Below are 22768 nucleotides of genomic sequence, written 5' to 3'. Positions count from 1 at the left end.
TAAATGTGCTTGTATGGGCACTAATTCTGCTCCATACTTTTAAATAAAAGTAAAGGCAGCTGTGTGGACGATAAACCCGCGCCACACCTTTAAATAAATATTGCCGTATGGGTAATAAACCTACTCCATACCATAAATAAAATAAATGTGGGGATAAAAACCTCCACCTAATATATATGAAGTGCATAATATATCATATATTGTGGGCAATATAACTGCGCCACTATTCAAGATATAATAGATGGGTTTTAAGATCACACCATCATTTTATTACAATAATTTGTGTTACAACGCGATGGGTAAAAAATTACACCACCATAAAATAACAGGATGGGGTATAAAAACCGCGCCATTCCAAATTACGTTACAAAGAAGTAAATTAAACAAGCATGGATGAAACAACATAAAAATTGTGAGAACACAAAAAAGAAAGTTTGCATGTCGTCGTAGTAGTAAAGTGAGAGTAGACATATGACAGAGAGGAGACAGAGAAATATCCACATAGTGTTGAGTTGAGAAAAATTCAGAAATAAAAAGGAAAGACTATCGTGCTGATAACGTGTTATAGAACTAGAATAATCAGAGTATGAGAAGTACCATTGTAATATTGGGAGTGGAATTATATTTCTCTTTGTGGTGTTTACACTGACAGAATTTCTCTTCAGATAGACTTCACTCTTTCTCTTCTCTCTGACTCTCACTCTATTCTCTTCTCTCATTCGTGTGTGTTTACAAGCAAATATAATGCCTATTTATAGGCAAAGCAAATGACTTTTAAGGGAGACATAATGATTTCTCCCCAACATCATAATTCTATCTTTTGACTAATACCCTCTAGCTTTATCTATGTGGGCTTCACTTCTTTATAACAGATGATAAACCTTGGATTATATTTTTGAAGCAAGACATAACAATCTTAACTAGCCATACAAATAATTACTACATAAATTGATTATGTGCCTATTTAGAAGCATGTTCTTTTCTTTTTTTTCTTTTTTTTTTTAAATATGGAATGTCTCATAGGGAAAGATAAGTGGTTATTAAGATGATTTGTAAATAGTAAGTAAATTAGTATTGATTTTACACATCTTTTTACAGTTTTTTTTGTTTAACAAAAATTTGTGGGCTTCTATACATGTACCGTCAAGAGCAAAATTCATGGATCCGACATTGCTTGGACCCGCCATTGCCTCTCGAATGCAATGGCACTCGTGTAGGGGAGTTTGTAGGAGGGGTGGCATCAATTCTACTGAATCAAACTGTAATTATAGGTTTGGTTTGGTTTTAACCAAGAAAAAGTCAAACAGTTTAAAAATCAAACCGGACTATATATGGTTTGGTTTAATTTTGAGCTTTTGTAAACTGATCAAAATCAAACCGGACCGTTTATGTGTATATTTATTTCTAATTAGGTAATAACTATATATGGATATTTGAATTGAGCTATATTAGTTATTGAAATTTGAAGTTTTATGGCATGTTGAACTTTAGGATTGTTTCGTACTTTAAAAAATAATTTAAGTATGGAACAAATTCTGAATTTGTTGGTTGTAATTGGGCTAATAATGTTGAAAAAAAAAAGCAAAAAAAAAAAAAAGAAAAGAGAATTGGGCTTAAGCCCAAACCATCAGAACCAAATCGAACTAAATTGTCTTAAATTGGTTTGGTTTGGTTTGGTTTTCTTCATGACTTTTATCAAAATTGAACCGAACCAAATCGTTATATTGTAATTAATCCGACCGTAGTTTTCAAGTAAAACTGATCTAATTCGGATCATGCCAACCCCTACTTTGTAGCCCGACTCAGCCTATGGGAGCTTATGATGCGCATTTCCTAGACCCACCCACCAATCAAGTTTCTGAAACATTATCCGCTTCTGTTTTCAGCGGCAGAGAAAGCGTCGTATTTGCTCGTAATGTTGCTATTAGCTCTCTCTGTGGCCGCTGGTCCCTGCGGTCCTGCACCTAGCTGCTATATGCACGTACTACTCTGCTTTCCCTTTCCCTGCATGTGGGGCTTCTTCGCTCCTGCGTGCGGTATATACTTTCAAAGCTTTCAAAGACCTGCCATTGATGAAACAGCCATCAGCTAGCTAGCCACTGAATCTCTCTCTCTCTCTCTCTCTCTCTCTCTCTCTCTCTCAACCATGAAAAGCCTATGCATTGATCTTTTTAATAATTGCAGGTTCTTCTTCTACTTTTACTTATTCCTTACTCTGTCTACTGTTCAAATTAATTAAAGTCATTTATTATTTTATATCCATTATTTTCTTTTGCTATCATCATATTCTAATGTAGAGATGCATTAATTGAGTTCAAATGATCCCACAAGTGACAGTGTAAGTTTTATTGTTTGTTTCAATTTTTATTGTTCTCAATTTTTATTGTCCTGCCTCCTAATTCCTTGAAGAGCCAAAAATTTAATTAACCTTGCAAGCTAGCTACCTATTACTGAATACTACTTATAATTTAATTGGAAGTACTCATTTTAATTTGCTTCCTGTTCTTCTAATTACAGTGCAACCAGTTTGGCGGGTACTAGGAGCAGCAGAGTTTTAACTTACAGGTTTCAGAGAACCAACTATCAGACGCATCTGCCCTCCACCAAACTTACTTTCTCTTCCTACTTGTAAGATCTCTTTTTGTCCATAAACATGCATTCATTTCGTTCAGTTTGTGTATATTATCATTTCTCAAGTAAGTTTCTTCTTCTTACATCATTTTTGTTTGTTTTTTCTGTTTCCAGTACTAAAACTTGCTTTGCAACTCTGTCGGCTGTAACCTCGGAGGTGGAAGAAAAGCAAACATTCAATCCTGACAAAGCTGGTGAGCTAGTTAAGGAGCTGCGGAACAGTTTCAATTCGGGAAGGACGAAAAGCTATGAGTGGAGAATGTCACAGTTGGAGAACATTGCAAAGATGCTTGAAGAGAAAGAGAAAGAGATTACTGAAGCTCTCTACAAGGACCTCTCGAAGCCTGAAGTTGAAGCATTTATATCCGAGGTCTCGTTCTTTTCCTTTTCTCCATGCTGCTGATTAAATAAGTTCTGCTTCCTTTGTTCTTCATACATAATATTCCCAGTGTGTTTTCCAGTGCTTGTTCATATCATACACTACAATTGGGAATCTGAAAAACAAAACAAAGGTCTATTCTGGAGGCTACAGGAACACTGATTTAGTATCTGTCAATGTGATACCCCAATTATGTTGGTATGCATATTATACGAGCATGTGTTACAGTCCCGCATCGATCATCCACTCTAAGGATGGCATGGTCCCCATAAATGCTCAGGAGATGGCATGCATATTTGTTGCCTTGTTTCGACCTGAAGCTCAGTGCGCTATATACACTTCTAATTCCCCTTATGTTTGCATGCTGTAGAAATTTGACTCCTATTTAGAGGCTCTAAGGCTTATAGTGGGACTACCCCATTGTTTAATACAATGTTTTCACTGTATATAAGTTTGTCATAAATATTTTTGTGTATTTCATTTCGCATTGTACTAATAAATATGGATTTTTTATTAATGCAGATTGTTACTGCAAAATCCTCATGTAACGAGGCACTGAAAGAATTGAGACAGTGGATGATTCCCCAAAAGGTGATTAGAGTAAATATCCGTTTGGTCAAGGATGACAAGTCCTCTCATCCACTCTTCTTCCGGACCAATATTTACTATAATAAGTGAAATATAAAGTAAATTTGTTGGTGCGCATTTCAGGTCAACACTTCAATTACAACATTTCCATCATCAGCAGAAATTGTGTCAGAACCTCTAGGAGTTGTGTTGGTCATCGCAACATGGAACTTTCCCTTCTGTATGTTAATACGTTGCAGCGCAGTTCAGAACTAGCTAGTTATAGATCACAAGTTGCATACTTGTCACCTTGTCGAAGCTTCCCCACCAAATGTTCATATAGATTGATGTCTTTCTATAACACGTGCTGTTTTATTTTTATTTTCCAGTGTTATCTGTTGATCCAGTCATTGGAGCTATTTCAGCTGGCAATGCGGTTGTGCTAAAACCTTCAGAAATTGCTCCAGCTACATCTTCACTTCTTGCAAAATTAGTAGAGGAGTATTTAGATAATTCAGCTGTAAAAGTTGTTGAGGGGGCTGTTCCAGAAACAACTGCACTTTTAGAGCAGAAGTGGGATAAGATACTCTATACAGGTTATCAATCTTTCAAATGATGATCTTCCTCAATTTTATATGAGTTCTCTTTTTAATAGGCTGGTAGTGACATATACTACTCTACTCAGGGTAAAAGATATGCGCCTCATTATCAATTTCTGTGGTGCTTCCAGAATCTTATTTTTAATTTTATATGATTTTCCGCACCATAGCTTTACTCTTGCCACCACTACTTGGAGGTATTATCTACATTGACCGTAGAGGTTTCCATAGTTCGAACTTGAGATTCATTACATGAAAGGTTGGCCCTTATTTTGGTAGGCTTTTCTTAATTGTGTGCCGTGTATCAGTGAGTGAACATTTGCAGTCCCAGGTAAGTTCATAGTTCTTTTCTAATACGTAATAACTTTACGTTTAAATTCTAAGTATCACAAGTCACATAGAGAAATGCGTGGTTCAAATTCAAAATCTGGTAAAAGAAGTTTGGCAAGAGAAGGTTACACTATATGTAGACATATATTTAGCGTTCTTCTTACATAGTTCTTTGCTTCGTGCGTTGGTTGACTCCTAACTAGCTAGTAACATACTGACAGAGTATTTGTATACCGTACAGGTAGTGCAAGAGTAGGGCGCATTGTGATGGCTGCTGCTGCAAAACACCTTACACCTGTAATTCTAGAACTCGGTGGAAAGTCCCCGGCTGTTGTCCATTCAGATGTCGATTTACAAGTAATTGGTTCTCTTATCAGGCAACATGAATTACAGTTTCATCTAAATTTGAGGCTTGGCTTTAACTGTTTGTGTTAAACTTTTAAGGTTGCAGTTAAGAGGATAATAGCAGGAAAATGGGCATTGAACAATGGACAAGCTTGTATCGGTGTTGATTACATTATCACTACAAAAGACTTTGCTCCAAAGTTGGTACGATGCTCCCCCCTAGGAAAACTTAAAATTGTGAATAAAAAAAGTTTGTATGTTTTATTACGATTGGTCTCATATTACATAAGCAAACTGTCTCATGTGGCTATACACTTATTTAGTCTCTCCGTCTAATACTTTGACCTTTACCTCAACATGGTTTCAAAGAATTTTCAGTCTCCTCAAAAGAGGAAGGTTCACCACACATGTGACGTGTGCATATCTGAGCGCATGCGACTATTTAGCCTCTGCATCACACTTCAATATGTTTCAGGTTACTTTTCTGAAAGCATGTCTACTTGACAGATAGAAGCTTTAAAAATTGAACTTGAGCAATTTTTTGGGAAAGATCCAATGAATTCAAAGGATATATCCAGGGTAGTAAGCTCAACCCAGTTTAAACGTTTGGCAAAAATGTTGGATGAGGATAAGGTCTCTGATAAGATTGTCCTCGGAGGCCAAATGGATGAGAACCAATTGTGAGTGACAATGACCTTCCTTGCTTGTTAAGAAATGTTACAACTGTATATAAATAGAATGTACAATTCTTCTTAAATGAATTCTCCTTATATCATGTATTCGATGCAGAAAAATAGCTCCAACTATCTTGTTAGATATCCCAGAAGAGTCTCAGCTTATGCAGGAGGAGATATTTGGGCCATTGATGCCTATTGTCACTGTGAGTGCTCGAATTACATCATTATTCTTAACATTGACCTAAGAGATTACATTCTGCTCTGGGCTAATTCTTAACCTATGCAAATTGGAGAGATGAGAGCTTAAGATGAGTAGAGGAAAGCCCTCTATTTATATGTAAATGGAAATTGAAACTAATTCATCTATTAATTTCCATGTAACTTTGTCATGCTTATTAGTCCCTCTCTCATTATGTCTTTTTATTAATTGGTCATAAGGTTGAGAAGATTGAAGACAGTTTTGATGTCATAAATTCAAGGCCAAAGCCTCTTGCAGTGTATGTTTTCACAAACAATGAGCAGCTGAAGAAGGGCTTTGTGGAAAACATATCATCCGGAGGAATGCTCATCAATGACACCGTTCTACATGTGACTGATTCTTCTCCTCTATGCATACATACATACGCCTTTGCATTTCTGCATCTTCACAAACTAAAATGAAGACCTTATCGTCAACAAATTAAACCGGCATCCAACAGCTACCAGTCTGAAACTTGCACAAAAAAGTTGGCCATTTCCTCTCAAATTGAATTTAATTGACTAAAGCCATATACTTGTCACTATCTCCAAGTTAGCTTATGATACTCGCTTATATTTATTTATGCTTTTACACTAGATAATCAAGTTTAGCTGTATATCCATCTTTGTTAACCAATAAGCTAATTCATTCTTGACATGCATGCTGTGCAGGTTAGCATAACTGGTTTACCATTTGGAGGAGTTGGGGAGAGTGGAATGGGTTCATACCATGGTAAATTCTCCTTTGATGGGTTTAGCCACAAGAAGGCAGTTCTTTACAGAAGTTTTAGTGGAGATTCATCTCTGAGGTACCCACCATACACACCTGAAAAGCAAAGATTGCTCAAGGCAGTGATCAGCGGTGACATATTTAGCATAATCCTGGCTTTGATTGGATGGTCTAAATAATGAAATTAGGCAGGCTCTAGACAGGATGTTTTCAATTCAGTCTTTCTTGTATGTAAGTTGATATGGATCAATCAAAATTAGTAATTATTAGGCCTCTTCAACTGAATAATATGCACTGCAATGTATGTATCTGTAATTGCTGTTCTGGTTACGTTATAATATTGCTTTTCCCTACAAATTTCAGTTTTGTTAAGTTTAAAAGGTTTGGGGTTTAGGCCTTCCCCTACAAATTTCTGTTTTACTAACAGAGTCTAGTCCAATGGAAAAGAGCCTTGACTTGCAGACCAGTGCTCTCAAGTTGGAACCCCCATGGCATCTTAGTAGTGTGTGTGAGCTATACTCCACTAGTTATGTTTCAATCTTTTTTGCTAAAGAAGAATAACTCAACACCGATCACTCTGTCAAACCCCTTCAGTTACCACCTTGACCAAGGCAGAGGCTACAACAGAAGTGTTACATTGTCTCCGAAAATGATAAAAGAAATTGAGAACTATAATTGAGCTCAGCACATTGTAAAGAAGTCAGAATATTCTTCATATGTAACCTGAAGAATACTATATAGTTTTCACCAACACATATGGTTGGAAGTAGAAATACCAAGTAGACGTGATTCTACATACATACATGTGAAATATATAAAATGTACATTGGAAATGGAACTATTCCCCTCCAATCCTATATAGTATACAGCGGAGAATGTTTCTTTCTGCACAATAATTCTCTGTGATCATACGCCATTATAAACGTGCAAGTCTGAGAACCTCACGAAGCATCACCAAAAGCTGAAACTTCTAGACTTGGGTAGCTTATCACAGTTTCCAGGACCCCATCCAATCATCTGCTTCTCATTGTCATAAATCACCATTTTATCTTGCATTGAAATGTCTGTAAACGGGACCAAAAAAGAATGATCATTATTGTCTTCAGAGGTCATGCTTCATAACATACACATGGAAACTCTTACCTCCAATAATGTTAGAATTTTGCAGCCCAACTTCACTACCATTTAAAATTCCCAAGCAAACATTTCCCTTGGACTGCCAGCATATACATCATTAGTTTTCTAACACAGAAAGTGCTTCTACTTGAAATGAAGAAAAATAGGGAGATCATGGAAGGTGAAATTTACCGATATAATTAGATAAGCTTCTGGGGGCAATTCAAACTGCGTGGTATCTTTTCTACCACTGGCAAATCTTAGTGCTAAGGGCTTGAAGTATGTCTTGACATCACGTATGTTTCTAAATGGCTTTCGACCTTTCCAACAAAGTGGGAGAGTCCTGTCCTCTAGAGCTTCTTTTAAAGGTTTTCCAGTTAGTTCTCTTTTCAACTACAATATGACAAGAATAACATGAATCAACTTTTATTCTAAAGTTATATACATTGAATAACAGCAACATTCTGAAAACTGTTAACAGGAAATGAAAGGATGATTAATTTTAGTGAGGCAAAAGCCATAATATGAGGGAAAATGAAAGCATTGTAAGTTCTAGATGTAGGTAATGAAAATGCAGACTAGTTTTTGACAAAGCTCTTAACTCACCCATGAAGTCAAAAATTGATAAGCCTGAGAATTAAGATAAGTGTATGAGCTTCCACTGTCAAAAACCATAACAAGGTTTCTAAACCCAGTAGATTTCCCACCGACTATAAGTTCCGCAAGTCCTGGGGAGTAATGTTTGCTGCATAAACCACAAGGAGAATAATTGGTGCAGGAAAAGATGATTATGAATCATGAATTATGAAGCATACATTAAAATAAAACCTTTGTTAGATGAAAAACAGGGTTCAAGAAGGGTTTATTACGTGTAATCAGGTGACATTGGTGTCCAAACTATGCGTGAAGAATCATAAAGGTCATCCCCCAAGAAGAAAAACCCGCCCCCTCGGCCACTTAAACAGTGACCAATGACATGTCGCACCAGACCCTGATTACTAAGTTGTGATACGATGCTAGATTTTCCCTTGCCAAGGCCGAGGACTCCATCTATGGGATGATAAGATGAACCAGGTAGTTGATCGTATCCACACCTGTAGACATGACATTAAACAATTAAATGATCAAGATCAAGTATGTCAGCAAGTCTAGGAAACATTGGTTTGTGGTGCCTCAGTATAATCTAATGCTTGGTTTCTGTTTCATATCATATTGTTAAACTTAGTTTATGTTTTCATCAAGTGTTCAATAGGGTACGGTGCATACATTTCATTTTTATCTGACCCAAATCATCACAAGAGGCATCACCATATTGTTAATTCTTCTCAAACAAATTAATTAAACCTGTCAGCTTTAATTCTTCTCACTAAATTACTTCAAAGAAATAAACTACTTATCCACAACAATTAACTTAATCATGTTCCATTCCCAGGAGGACTTTATGATCTAAGTTGCAATAGCAATTATACGCAGTTATTGATCTAGCTAGTTACTAGGCAGTTGCAAAGAGCTGTTTGTTTAAACAAAGTTTCTTGGGGAAAAAAACAAAACAAAACAAAAGGGATGGGCACACGATTTGAGCTTAATCCATTGCAAGAAACAGAAAAAAAAATCTTAGACCATGTAGGCCAAATCAAATAAATAGTTCCGTAAGGATTTAAAGTTAAGGTATGCTATGGCAATTTCTTTCGTTGGCATGGGGATGAGAATCAGGAGGTGATTACTTCGAGAAACACAAATATTTAAGTAGAATAGATAATTAAGCATTGTTAGAGATAATATTGATGAATAATTTAAGCAGGAAAAGATACTAACCCAAGGGCCAGGTGAATTGTTCGCTGGTTTCCATTGGTAAAGTTGAGGAGAAAGGCATCCCTTACAAGTACACCAAGGGATGAGCCACCATCTGCATACTCAACCTCATAGTCACATTGGTCTGGATTATCACATTTGTGGGAACCCGGTGCATGCAAGGCCTCACAGAGGGGGTCCTTACAGACCACTAGATCATTGTTGGGACGGTAAAATGGATGAGGAGCCTGCAAAGTGCAAAGTAAAAGGATAAATATACGTTAGGACCCTTTTTCCATAACAATTTTTTTTGTATTAAGAAGGTTTAGCATTCAGGAAAATATGGGACTCCAAAAAAACCATGATTCATTAAATTGGAGGACAGTAATTGAACAATGCAAGATATGAACAAGAAATTCAGCCAGAGAGGGAAGCGATAGATGTCGTATCAGAATCATCATGTAGGAATTAAGCAGGAGAAATGTTGGTTTCTTTAGTATACATTTTTTTTTTTTTTTTCTGTTTTCCATTTGAACTAGAAGCAAGCATTAGTTCCAAGCTAGATGCCCACAAAACAGTAACAAGCAACAACTTGTGCATTCTAACAAGAAAAGTTAGTGCAATATGAAGTTGTGATTTATAATTAATTACCTCAGTGCATCTGACACAGGGAGCATCACATTGGAGCCATGTGAGATCACTACCAGTGTCTGGATCAAGAAAGTAGGGCTTTGGAGGCTGACCAATGTTAAGAGTGACATTATAAGACCTGCAAAACAACCCCATTGACTTGAGATAGTTGAAAACAAACACACTTTTTGTATCATGATGATTGATTAAAAGCAAACACATGGACTTGCACAAATGACACAACGAGACTTACCCAATAGGGTACACGTTTCCATGAACCGGTAAGACAATGGAGGAGGCTGCGCGGTTGAGCCCCAAAGACGACGTCGCTTCATCCGGTAGCATAGTTTTCCTTCTACCCCGATGGTACTGATCACCAAAAGAAGCTGATGACATAGTTGCAGACAAACCCATCACTAACAGCGACATCAACAGCAACAACCACCCAGACTTTCCCTCCGTTTTCATTTTCTGTTTCACAGTAGGCAATAGAACGAATGAACGAAGGAACAAATTTAAGATAAAAGTGTTATTTTGTCTTTTTTCTATGGGAAACTTCACAAGGTGTTCGATAAAATGACTGAAAGAAAATGGAATATATTCCAATGACGGAGTTGGGTGAATGCAACTCAGGACTCATGGTATTGCTTGCTTCCTTTGATTTCTGCTGATTACCTTTCTTCTTCCCTCCAAGTTATTGCAGAATCCTTCTAATCCATCACATTTGAACTTCTTTATTCTTTTCTTCCTATGACATTGGAATTGCTTGCGTGAATTTTTGCTTAGTTGGATTTTGGAACCCGCATTTGTTTTTTATGCCAATTTTTTAACGAAGATACCAAATGCCAAATGCTTCTTTGCTCAGAGGAAATTACCAAATAACGTTATTTCTTGGAAATTTCTAGGTATCATTGCACTACAAGTACAAAGTTCCCCATTTTGGGCGGAAATACCTGTTTCGAAATTTTTCGAAGTCTACCAATTTCCTAAAGGAGAGGAGGAGGAGCAATAAGAAGGTCGACAAAAGGAAGATGTTTAATTTCATAAAAAGAGTTTTTTATTTTTAATTATAGATATGTAGTTTGTTGGAATATAACATGCTACACACCTTCGAGTTCGGATATGATGAAGTTTCTTGTCTCATTTGTGTCTCACGTAATAATATTTAACATATATTTCCAACTTAACTGGTGACTAACGTAAGTTCATTTTTGTTTAAAAAAGATAAACAAAACCAAAACCAAAATCTCTTCCACCCGTGCTTATACATCTCCTATTCGTACACCCAGCCTCTAGTTGTCACTTTCTCCTTTTTTGATATATTGGACATACTTCCTCATTCACACACCTTCACATTTGGTTAATTAGGAGAAGAAAAACCCAGAAGTTTTTTTCCCTACACATCAGCATGATAAGAGCAACAATATAGATGTCCAACATATTTGTTGGTGTGGCAATCATGCAGACTTAATTACCAATGCCCTACCAACCTCAACAATCAAGAAGTTAGGGCACATTATTAGAATGTGAAAACTCAAAGATCTTCCTTGTTGAGTTACAACTTTGAGCACTTATCTCAGCATCAAAAAAATATTATCTCTGTTTCTTCGTTCAGTTTTGTTTCATTGGATCTTCCTCGATCGAGTTTTAACCAATAAATAAGTTTTTCTCCTATAGAAGTTATATGGAGGGAAAATCTATGTAAATCATGCGAAAGTCCACATATGTAAGGTCAATATGAAATTACAAGTATCCATGGTTGAAAATTTACCCTCATGTGATAAAGAATTCTATTTATACAAGTGAAAGGGCTTCACCAACCCAAAACAACCTGTGGGCTCAATTCCCACTACAAAACTTCAAACACATTTGTTTCTCTTAACATCAATCAAATGCACTATAATTACACGTCATGCATACTTAAAAAGAAAAATTAAAAAAATTTCTGCTACATAATTCCTGGAAATTGTAACAATTTTCTACCGTAATCCTTACGTATTAACATATTATGGAGAATCTAACCCGAGCCCATCAGCTTGATGCTTTTCTCACTGAGCAAGAGCCTTAACCACAGGTCCTTTTATGACATCATAAATTCATTTGGTCTCTAAACCAACTTTAAAAGAATATTAGGTACTAAATAAAATAATAATGGACCTACGTCAAGGGCCCTGTCCAATAGCACCGCACGAGTTCAGCCCGTTCTTTTTTTTCTCAAATTTTTCTGGTCCTGCCACTTTCATAACCCAACAAGTTTGGTTTAAAATTGGGTTTGTAAGTAGGCAAACATGTTCTGCTGGTCCATTTGGTCCTGAGGCTGAGCAGCGCCAAAAGGTTCAAGAATATCTGAGAAGCCATCCATGTAATTGATGAACTGATTATCAAGGGTATTAAAGGAATTCTCTAATTCATCACTGCTCCATTGTAGCTCACTTTGGACCTCCTTCTCCCACGTGACCTCTGGCGACAGCACGTGCTCCGAGCAGCTAGAGTAGTCCGTCGTCTGCTGCACCCTCGGTGCTGAATCCATCGACGACATATCCGTATGGGGTGGTGGCATTTGGGTCATTTCTGGTTTTTGCTCATGCAATATTTCTGGGTATTTGGTCATTTTACTGCGCTCCATGGCAACGTTATATTTCTCTATGCTACCTTTCTTGTTGTATATTCGGCACAGCACCCAATCATCAAGCTGCAATAATACATAAAATCAAATTAGCACAATATAAATTAAAATTTGCAGTCGTGTGTTAGATCAGTTGACCAAGACAATGTAATAGACTTGTAACCGAATTTAATCCCCGACCTCATACATAGAGTATTTTCAAATACCGCATCGTTTATTAAAATGAACCATTTTAATTTGAAGACATTGAATAATTAGGTAAAAGTCAATAAGGTGCAAAAGGATAAAGTTAGGTACCCTCAAGTTGTTGTTGTTTTTCTTGGAAGCCGACCTGTCGACATTTGCAAGGCGATACTCGTGCATGATCCAATTGGTTTTAACTCCTTTAGGAGCTTTGCCAGCGTAGAACACGAGTGCCTTTTTAATCCCAAGTGCCTTGGGCTTTCCAATGTGCTTGTCTGCCCCGGTCGCCTTCCAGTACCCGGTTCCTGCTGCCCGGTTCGGCCTTGAACCGTTCGGATATTTTCTATCCCTTGGCGAAAAGAAATACCACTCTTTTTCTCCATAAAGAGCCATATCTGCAAAAACAACGACAAAAATTGCAGGAAAAAATTTAAAAAATTGAAATTCAAGGTACCCAAATTGAAATCACATCAAACGAATCAGAGACAAAATTTCAACCAATCCAGAGTTCATAAAAGAATTTTTTTTTTTTTTTTTTTTTTGGTTGGGTTGGGGCCAATTGAGATGAAATCCAGGTGACCCATTAAATTAACCCAATGAAATCCAGTGATTCAATCAGAAATGGTGAAATTGGAAATGGGGATTTGACCAAAAAAAAAAAAAAAAAGGGAAATGGGGGAATTTATTTATACCAGGTAGCTGCCAAGGATCAAACTTGTAAAGATCAATCTCTTTGATGATGGGAACAGCAAGAGGCTGCCCAGCACATTTCCGGCACAAGTAATAATTCACCAACTCCTCGTCCGTTGGGTGAAATCTGAACCCTGGCGGTAACTCCAACTCACTTCCACTTCCCATTTTTAGCGTTTACTTTTTACAGCTCCCTTGTTCTTGCTTGCCCTCGATCTTGCTAGTTGTAGATCGCTTTGAATTTCTTCTTCTGGTTTTAGCTCCTCTGCTTCTAGTTTCTTCTCGGATTTGGAACGATGGGTTTTACAAGACTCCGAAGCCTTTTTATAGACCCGCCCGCACGCTCAATAAAGACACAACATTATTCTTTTTCTTTTTCTTTTTTTCTCTCTTTTTTTTAAATTTTGACACATGGGTTCAGAGAGAGAGAGAGAGAGAGAGAGAGAGTGAGAGAAAGGAGGTGGAGAGGCTGACCGCAGCCAGTCGACGGTCTAACCTGAAGGTGCCACGTGTGCATGGCCCACTTTCAACTTGCTAATTGTGTCATTGCTTTCGTCACCTATTTTGGACGTTCCTCTCTCCGCTTTTTTAAATCCTGCCTCTACTGCATCGTTGACGGTCTTTCTCGATCTCCTGTTCCGCGAGGAGTTTTTATTTTGTGCGGTCAGCGAATCACCATTTGCCACGTTCGGTATGTGGAAGACTTTTTGGTCCAAGCGGAAACTGAAGGACGACCGTTCAACTGCATGGATTTGGAGTTTCCTTAGCCCCCACGCATGACGTATGGAACAAAACGTCATGGCGCTGCTGGATCAAGGATGGATCCACAATTAACTAATCCAAAATTCTACGACTCACCAAACAAATCATCTCTCTCTCTCTCTATCTGGAACTTGCGTTCTGCCGCATCACATAATCCTTTTCTTTATTTTGCATAAGAAACAAAATTACAGGGAAGATACTTATGAATGAACTGCCGACATTTTCAATATCAAAATAAATCTCAACGTGAATACGAATAATGCTATACTTATTATATTTTTATATTACATGATGTGGTACATATCATATGCCACATCAATTAAATCAATATGGTAAGAGTATATTATTCAATTTATATTAATAATAACATTTTACTTATGAGAAACGCATATTTAAATGATTCTCACTTATTTTGTATTTAGTAGAATATTGGTATTAGAATTATTCTAATTTCATACTTCCCATATCTTTATTACACATAGTGAATTAAAAATAATGTGGATTCTATATTAAAATCTATAATTAAATACTCTCAAAATCATGAATGTTATCAACTTGAGAATAATTAATCTAATTCCAATTTTTTAATTCCCTTTTTACTAAGTTCACAGATTCATGAATTCCTCCATTCCTAGTAAATAAACATATGATTATTACCTTGAATTTGCTAGCCCGTATGTGTCTATATTTACTTCTCTATAAACATGTTAAAATTGAAATTGCTCAAGTTGAAAAAAGAAGCCTTCGGATATTTCTTACGTGGACAAAATATGCGAAGGAATATTATTAGTAGAACTAGAGGTTAAAATATGATTCAAAGCTGTAGTAGAATATCCTGCAATAATTAATTTTTTTTATAATTTAAACGTATTGCCCTTTAATAAACCATGCAACCATGCTCAAGGGCTGCAACTTCAAATTGAAGGACGTAAGCATGACTAACAGGGTAAGTTCCATCAGTATTAACATTCGCAATATGATCTTTAATAATAAAGTGAATCTTCGTCTTCGTAGTTTATATTATATTAAAATATGATATCATTTGTATAAAATTAAAAATTTTAAAAAAATCCAGCCGCAACTTTTTTTAAAACTTTTCACGTCCATGGCCATTGAAGTTTGATTTTTAAGATGTTAGACGGGGTTCCTACTTATTTTTTCTACACCACATCCACATGTGTCCTTCCTCAACTCCTGATTTTAAAAGTCTTTCAACTATAGTCTGCACTGTTTCTTCTCTAGTGCTCTTTTTCTATGTTCTGCAGTCTAAAAGAAAGTAAGGAACTCTCATTTGGTATTTTATTTGTATGCTCTACCACAAACAAAAGTAAACTTCAAAAAATAAATAAAATAATTTTAAAAGATTTCACATTACAAGAGAAAACTTCTGAGACACACATGCCCGAAAAGATTAAAATAAAAAAAATAAAAAAAGATTTGGCATAAGTCGCAACGTTTCTTCTTATGAACTTTGACTTAAGACAAGAGCTTTTGACAAATAGACCCATTCTAACATGATATATTATACAAAAATCGTTATAGAATCCATTTTGAGAGAAGAAAAACACAAAATTAGTCATTTGTTATTTTCTAATTGTTTTTTAATGTGTTATAATTTTCTAAAAACCACTTAGAAAATGAAAAATTACTAATTTTAAATTTTTTTGTCTAAATAGACTCTATATGAATTTTTGTATAATATAAATAGAATATTAGACAAATCTTTAAAATAAAGAGAGAGAGCGAGAGTAAAACAAATTTGAGGCAGCCATGTGAATAGAATATTCCATATGAATATTGAAAAGTGAAAAGGACACGACAAAATAATAATAATAATAATAATAAAATGTCGACCGGGAAACTTGGGGAGCAAGGAGTGAACCTTTGTCCGGGTTCATAATGTCGAAAAACGTGGCGCGATGCATGTGCACCTTAACATAGAAAGGTGTTGCGTGACGTGGTGCCTGACGTATATATATTTATGGATAAACAATGCATGTGGAAGCAGGAAGCTACTTGGAGCTTGCTTGGCTTGCTTTGTTTAAGATTTATGTGGACAAAGGGACCCACCATCATCGATTCATATTCAGATTAGTGCTCTTTTTCTTCAATTTCTTTCAACTTGTCCAATTGCTACGACTTTCTTCCACAACTTGGTCAACAGGATATCCATATCTAACTTCCTCCGTCCATAAATTTTATGTTAAGGTTTATTTAATTTGAATTCACGTTAAGTCTCATTTTTATTTCTAATAAATTAAATGCGAACATAACGAGGGCTTTACGTTAAGTTTCAATTTTATTGTTTCGTGATGTGAGAGAATTTATTATCGATTGCTAATTGATTTTGAAATGAAATCTTAACTTCTTTATGATATCAAAATAAGGTTATTCACATGTTATCCAAAACCATACGAACACAAGATGTCAAGTTGCTATTAATGGATTGTAATGATGAAGATCTCATGTTGTCTTTAATGATTTAAAATGGCCGCCGTTTTGTTTTTTGGAGCTGGTGATTAGGAATGTTGCTTGAAAACATCGCTCTCACCAGTGAATGGCGGGGTTATAGTAAAGAGGTCCAAGTGAAATGAACATGTTGGGCACTTGTTCAGTCGTTCTCAGTTGGGTACTTGCTGGGAAGCTTCTGTATTTTTCATACTAGCTGTCAATATTGACCAATTAATTAGTACATCTCCCGCTTTCCGGTCCTTTCCCACTCCCAACCCCTTCCCCTCCCAAAACCAAATTATTATTACATATTAAAGAATATATATATATATCTGGGGTAGTTTATTGGTGGGCAGTGGTTTGACTTGAATCCAGTTACAGCTTCAGGTCCTATACTTTTACAGTTGTTGTTGGGCTATGGTCAAGCCACTTTTCATAAGCACTGATGACATACAAGAACTCTCTAACCAATAATATAACGACATATGGACACAATCATGATAATTGGATGAAATTATCGTCAACCACACGAGGGAAATAGATCCGCATCTAATTAAATGCACACCGTTTCAATAACTGGCAGAGGTGACAGAGAAAGTCTTCTCTATCAAATCGGTCTGGAAATTGGGCCACGTTTAGGCCCAATACCTCTAAAGCCCAAGCATAGTTGTATAAGGGCAAACCCAACATGGTCAATCCTCGAATTAGTGGCCCCAAGTCAATCACAAGATATTATAACCATTACGTGATTGTTGGTGCAAATATATTAGGGGTGGACACAATTTCAGGTCAATCGGATTAGACCAAATCGTTTAACCTGATTATTAGAGGGTTGGGTTGGCCTAATAATGAGCGGGTCTTGGGTTCAAAAAATTATAAACCGTTATGTGGGCTTAATTTTGAGTTAATCCGACTGAACCGTCCAACCCGATCACAAACGAGTTGAATTTGCTTAATAATGAGCGAGTTTTGGGTCCAATAAATCATAAATCTCTATATATCAAGTTGGGATAAAAACCGACCCAACCCAACCTATGCTCCCGTGCGTGCATTAAACCCCTTACTTACCCCTACATCCCAAGTCCAATAAGCTTACATCATATAGCCGTGAACGACGATAAATCAGTCACCTAAAGACTATATAAAAGCCAACCTCTATCAACTGGAGAAGATAACTGTTCCTAGAACCAAAAACCTTATTTCTTTTGTAGTTGTGTTGTAAATACTTAGGTGTGGAGCCCACATGTTGGAAGGGGGCCCCCACACGTTGGAAGAAAACTTTGCCTACAAAAGGATTCCTTCTCATTGTAACAATTATTGATTACTGAGATCAAAACATTCAATAATGAGATCAGTTTCTCTACTTTCTCTATCTCAATTTCCTCTCCAATTTCTCTTTAGTTTACAACACGTTATCAGCACGAATTCGCTCTCAAAAATATACCAGCTGAATTCACTGATGATGAACCTCTGCAAACTCCTATCTTCAAAGAAACCCGAACTGGGTTTTTGACTCGTCCTGTTCAGCTCCCTGTAATGGTTAATGAGCTTGAAAAACGAGTCGTCCTCCTCTGCAATTACAGAGTGGTGGGCACTGCGTAAGGCTGGTTTCACAGAACCTCCTATTTTCCCCTGCCTGAAGATAATGCATAAAAGAAAGAGGAAACTGAGAAAAGTTGCTAGCTTAGCTAAAAGCAACCACCAAAGCTTTTTCGAAAACAATTATATCATTATATATGGAGTTTGCAAATCTCCATCACCAACATCACCAGCTCCAAGAGAATCTTGTTGGGTCTTCTTCTTTAGCAGCTACCCCATCTTGCTATGCAGTTGGAACCAAGCATGCTTGGACCCCTTCTGCCACACTGAGCAGTAGTGGTAACTCATCAAATTCAGGCTTGGATCCCCTCAACAGTTCCATGGTACCAGACTCGGGCTTTCACTGGCTCACCAATATTACTACACTTGAGTGTACAGGAGGAAAAGTGCTAAAGCATCTTTTGATGAGAACAGCAAAACCCACCGAAAGAATAAGCGATAAGATCTCTGCTCCTTTATCTTCTCTATTATTTTAATATTATATAATTATATTAATTAAAGGTGTACAGGAGGAACTTGTGCAGATTCACATTCATCCACTTTATTTACAAAATTATAGGAAGACTAGCCCTATGGTTTGTCCCCACTTTCTAATTATATATATTATTTCCTCTCAGTGCGTATTTCATCTTACGTTCAAGTTGCAGATGGCCATACTTCTATAATATATATATATATATATATATGAAAAGTTGATGGTAATATAATATGCTATATTTATTTGCCATTCTATTACTAACCCTTAACAAAAAATGGACCCTTGGTAATACTAAAGATATTATCAATGGGAGACCATTAGTAATACTAACACTTTTCTTATTTTATTTGGTGGTGGTTTTATCTCCACATTTATTTTATTTATGGTATGGTGTAGGTTTATTACCCATACAACATCGTATCTGTCATTTACAAAGGGTGCCCATACAAGCACATTTACTTTATCTGCGGGTTTATCGTCCACGCCTTTACTGTCATTTAAATGTATGGAGCAGAATTAGTGCCCATACAAGCACGTTTACTTTACCGCACATTTAAAGTATGGTGCGGGATTAACGTCCATACAACAATTTAATTTATGAATTTACTTTACCGCACATTTAAAGTATGGTGCGGGATTAACGTCCATACAAGTAATTTATTTAACAGTAAATTTATTTTATGGATTAATTGTGCTGTATGATGAGTTTTTACAGTATACAGATCAGGACCAGAAGTTCCTTGATCCTCATCATACATTTACATCAGGACTTGAAGATCCTTGATGATGATATTAAATATGAGAGCTGGCAGTCTCTCCGGTACTATATTTGTAAACATGTGATCGGACTTAAGAGTCCTTGATCCCTGACATGTGAATAAGGACCTGGGTTTCCTTAATGATGTAACAGTACCGTATTGGTTCATAGTGCCGTACACATGGATGATAACTGTACTGGCAAATGTACTGTACATATGAATAGATATGTATTCATGACTTGATGAATAGTACTATTCACATGAATAGTGACGTATGCATAAATATTAACCATTTTGGGTAAACCGTCACTATATACAAAAGGGAACCTGCAGTTCCTTAAACTCATGGATGAACAATTAAATGAGATGCCAGAAGTTCCTCAAAATATGGACAATTATGTAAGGGCTTGAAGTCCCGAAATATGTATAGAAAATTGTAAAAATGTCCATACCATGAGAATATGTGATTTTGGCCTGAAGTTCAAAATCTAACAGTGTTGAGAACCTAAAGTTCCAACAATTAAATGGACAACCCTTGAGGTATTATTGCAAATTGTGGTACACCACATATTTCTTTGGCATAAGAAATGATGAATTTAATAAAGTTCGATTTTGTTATAATCGACACCTCAAGGAAGAAATATATTTTGTGAATCCGGTTGTTAAGAATACACCGTGAAATGGATAATATCAGTATAAACTTCAAATGATGAATTGAGGCTCCCCACATATTTTGTTATATCTGGGGCGGAAGCCCATGGATCCAAATATATGAGAGATCCTAAAACTTGAAGTTGTGGGTACATAGTAGTTAATGCTCTCCACTACTATATTGAGATATTATCGTGGCTTTTACTCAATTCATATTTCATGTCCATTTGAAAATGGCGAATAAATTATGAGTTTGGGTTTAACCCAGACCAAAAGTTCTGGGCTCACATGCATGGAAATATGAGAGATTTGATGTGGTTATTTGAACCTATAAGGCACAAGGTTCCAGACCGTCATTTTGAAAAGACGTACAAACCACATATGCAAGTTTAAGAATGTGCGCAATTATTATTATAAAAGGAAAGGAACATACAACAGATAGATTTTTACACCTGCAATGAAGGTGCAGGCCCTGTAAAATCTATAAAATTACATTATGTTCTGGAAGCCTCTGAAGGAAGAGGACGGCGCCTCTTAAGCCTAGCCATGAGCCTCTCATGGTCTCCCAAAATTCTTTCATTTGAGACCTGCAGCATGTCTAGCTTTCTCAGTGTATCAGCAGAGTACGAACTCACCAGTTTCAACAAGGAATTATTCTCTCCTTTGAGTTTCTCAACCTCTTTTTGAGACTCATGAAGCATTCTTTGAAGAGAATAATTTTCAGTTGTTAGCTTCTGAACCTCGTTTGCTCTAGCACGCAAACGATCAGCCATGTTAGAAACAGAAGCAGCACTCTGAATGCTAAAAGCCATTGAGTCCTCAATAGCCTCTTCCTCAGACCTCCCTGTCAACAACATTTCATCCATTGGAATAATGAAATTCCTAGCTACTGTGACAGCAGTAGCATCATTCATCATCACAGAATCATTAACTGTGAGATGACGATTTTGGGATACAAAGGATGGACGCCAAACTTTGGCGTCACTGGTTGTTGTGGGAGCATCATTTAAATTGAAATTATTTGGGCAGGAAGAAGAGGAAGCCATTTTAAGAAGGTTTCAAAGAAAGTCTTACAAAACTAAAGTTTCAGAAAATGAAGGAAGTTGAGTTGAAACAAAGTTGAGTTGAAACGCAGTTGCTCAATCAAGTTTTGCAAAGGCAATATCTATAGACGAAAATGTGGCAACTTTTCAGGATTCCAATATCTTCTCGAATCCCCACATTATCTTTTTCTTTCGCAAGAGTCCAAAACTTCACGTGGCCTCTGATAATGCCTGTCGGCACTTTCGGCGTTTTCAAGTATTATTTTCAAAGCCGATCTTGCTTTACGGATTTCACGGAGCTACTTTTTCAAAAGTATCCCGAGAATCTCGCAATTTTTCCTATGGTTAATTTGAAATTCACCGGTTCTATCTATTCATTGTATTTGTGTATAAATGTGTTACTAATGAAATTTTCTTTGCAGAAGACATCCAGTTTTCCCATACAAAATGATGCTATATCTACTTGTTTTTCTTATCATTAAGCACTTAATATGCTTGAGAAGCAAGACTATCTCTGATCATCCATTCAGGAAGCAAGACTATCACTGATCATGTTTCTGCAAGATCAGGGAATTGTGAAGGCGGCCTTGTGCTCTAATCTCCTGAGGTCCTTCTAGACTAGGAGAATTGAGAGCTTGTTTTCTGCTCCCACCGGCTTCCTTCCTTGATTGATGAGCTGCTTGTCTGCTCCCACCAGCTTCCTTCCCTGATTGCTTACCTTATCTTGCAATCAATATCACAATTTTTTTGCATTTTTTCTCTTTTTATAACTCTCTGTTCATAAGAGATTTTATTTCTTTAGAATGAACATCTGAAGAAAGAATCCATGAAGTGATCCTAACTCTGAGAGTTATTTGTTTTTGACAGAGAAAAGAATTGTGATTTTGCTTTTGCAGGATATAACTAGATCATCAAGCACTACATTTACTGGGCCGATACAAGCTTGAATGATACTTGAGAAAAGTTTCTCCCACCTAAGGATGTAAGCAATACTTGTGTTATTTTATGCTTATATACTTATTTGATATTTTATCTTGAAAGGTAACCAAATGGGGAGATAAGTCCGTTCCAAAAGAATGGCTTGTATGTATCCATGAATTATTAATGCAAATTTTACAAATTGCAAGTTGGATACATTGATAATACACTGCACAAATTAAAGTCCCATAAGAACAGAATATGGGTATAGCAGTGATCAATATGATGCACGCCTGTTGCGTAGCAAATGATGTGGATTGAAGTCCCGAAAGGACAATCCCTTGACATGTCAATATTGATATTGTGCACGCCTAATGCGTTGCAAATTGTATGGGTTAAAGTCCCAGAAATCAATTGACATGTATATATATTAATCTGTAGCATGCCTGCAGCATGACAGATATATGGTTCTAAATGTTCCAACTCCCTAAATGGAGATTATCCACGCCCTACTATAACATAACGCTCCATTGGAGGTTATAATCCACATTCTCACATAATAAAAGCCCCCTGCAGT

The 22768-nt window shown here is 36.6% G+C and overlaps 3 protein-coding genes across 8 annotated transcripts; 1 reads left to right on the top strand and 2 right to left on the bottom strand.

Moving 5' to 3' along the window:
* Window positions 1-1844: 1844 nt before the first annotated feature.
* LOC117625871 (aldehyde dehydrogenase family 3 member I1, chloroplastic-like) lies at window positions 1845-6852 on the top strand. Of its 5 annotated transcripts, none has more exons than XR_004585456.1 (12): window positions 1845-2184; window positions 2518-2628; window positions 2746-3001; window positions 3533-3601; window positions 3722-3818; window positions 3967-4173; window positions 4748-4863; window positions 4951-5055; window positions 5359-5531; window positions 5641-5731; window positions 5967-6317; window positions 6438-6554. XR_004585456.1 is itself a non-coding variant. In XM_034357455.1 (12 exons), the coding sequence occupies exons 1-12, from the start codon at window positions 2147-2149 to the stop codon at window positions 6672-6674; spliced, it is 1650 nt and encodes a 549-aa protein (XP_034213346.1). In that variant the 5' UTR covers window positions 1849-2146; the 3' UTR covers window positions 6675-6852. The 5 variants fall into 5 exon arrangements, 3 of the variants coding, with proteins under 3 accessions (XP_034213346.1, XP_034213348.1, XP_034213349.1); XR_004585455.1 differs by having other exon boundaries at window positions 5967-6253; window positions 6438-6552; XM_034357455.1 differs by having other exon boundaries at window positions 1849-2184; window positions 5967-6116; window positions 6438-6852.
* Window positions 6853-7184: 332 nt separating this feature from the next.
* Window positions 7185-10865, bottom strand: LOC117624716 (aspartic proteinase Asp1-like). 2 transcript variants are annotated; one of them, XM_034356133.1, is made up of 9 exons: window positions 10708-10865; window positions 10286-10503; window positions 10054-10171; window positions 9427-9650; window positions 8481-8705; window positions 8218-8356; window positions 7804-8004; window positions 7639-7711; window positions 7185-7559 (listed from the first exon to the last, which is right to left on the bottom strand). In XM_034356133.1, exons 2-9 carry the CDS (start codon window positions 10498-10500, stop codon window positions 7447-7449), a joined length of 1308 nt encoding a protein of 435 aa, XP_034212024.1. In that variant the 5' UTR covers window positions 10501-10503; window positions 10708-10865; the 3' UTR covers window positions 7185-7446. The 2 variants fall into 2 exon arrangements, with proteins under 2 accessions (XP_034212024.1, XP_034212023.1); XM_034356132.1 differs by lacking the exon at window positions 10708-10865 and having other exon boundaries at window positions 10286-10693.
* Window positions 10866-11775: 910 nt separating this feature from the next.
* LOC117624799 (NAC domain-containing protein 2-like) lies at window positions 11776-13839 on the bottom strand. Its single transcript, XM_034356252.1, has 3 exons — window positions 13534-13839; window positions 12956-13236; window positions 11776-12724 (listed from the first exon to the last, which is right to left on the bottom strand). Exons 1-3 carry the CDS (start codon window positions 13697-13699, stop codon window positions 12293-12295), a joined length of 879 nt encoding a protein of 292 aa, XP_034212143.1. The 5' UTR covers window positions 13700-13839; the 3' UTR covers window positions 11776-12292.
* Between the last annotated feature and the right edge of the window lie 8929 nt (window positions 13840-22768).

This window comes from Prunus dulcis, chromosome 4 (genome assembly GCF_902201215.1).
Source record: "Prunus dulcis chromosome 4, ALMONDv2, whole genome shotgun sequence".
NCBI lineage: Eukaryota > Viridiplantae > Streptophyta > Magnoliopsida > Rosales > Rosaceae > Prunus > Prunus dulcis.
Note: the sequence above shows the minus strand (reverse complement) of the source record. Positions and strands in the feature narration are given on the sequence as shown.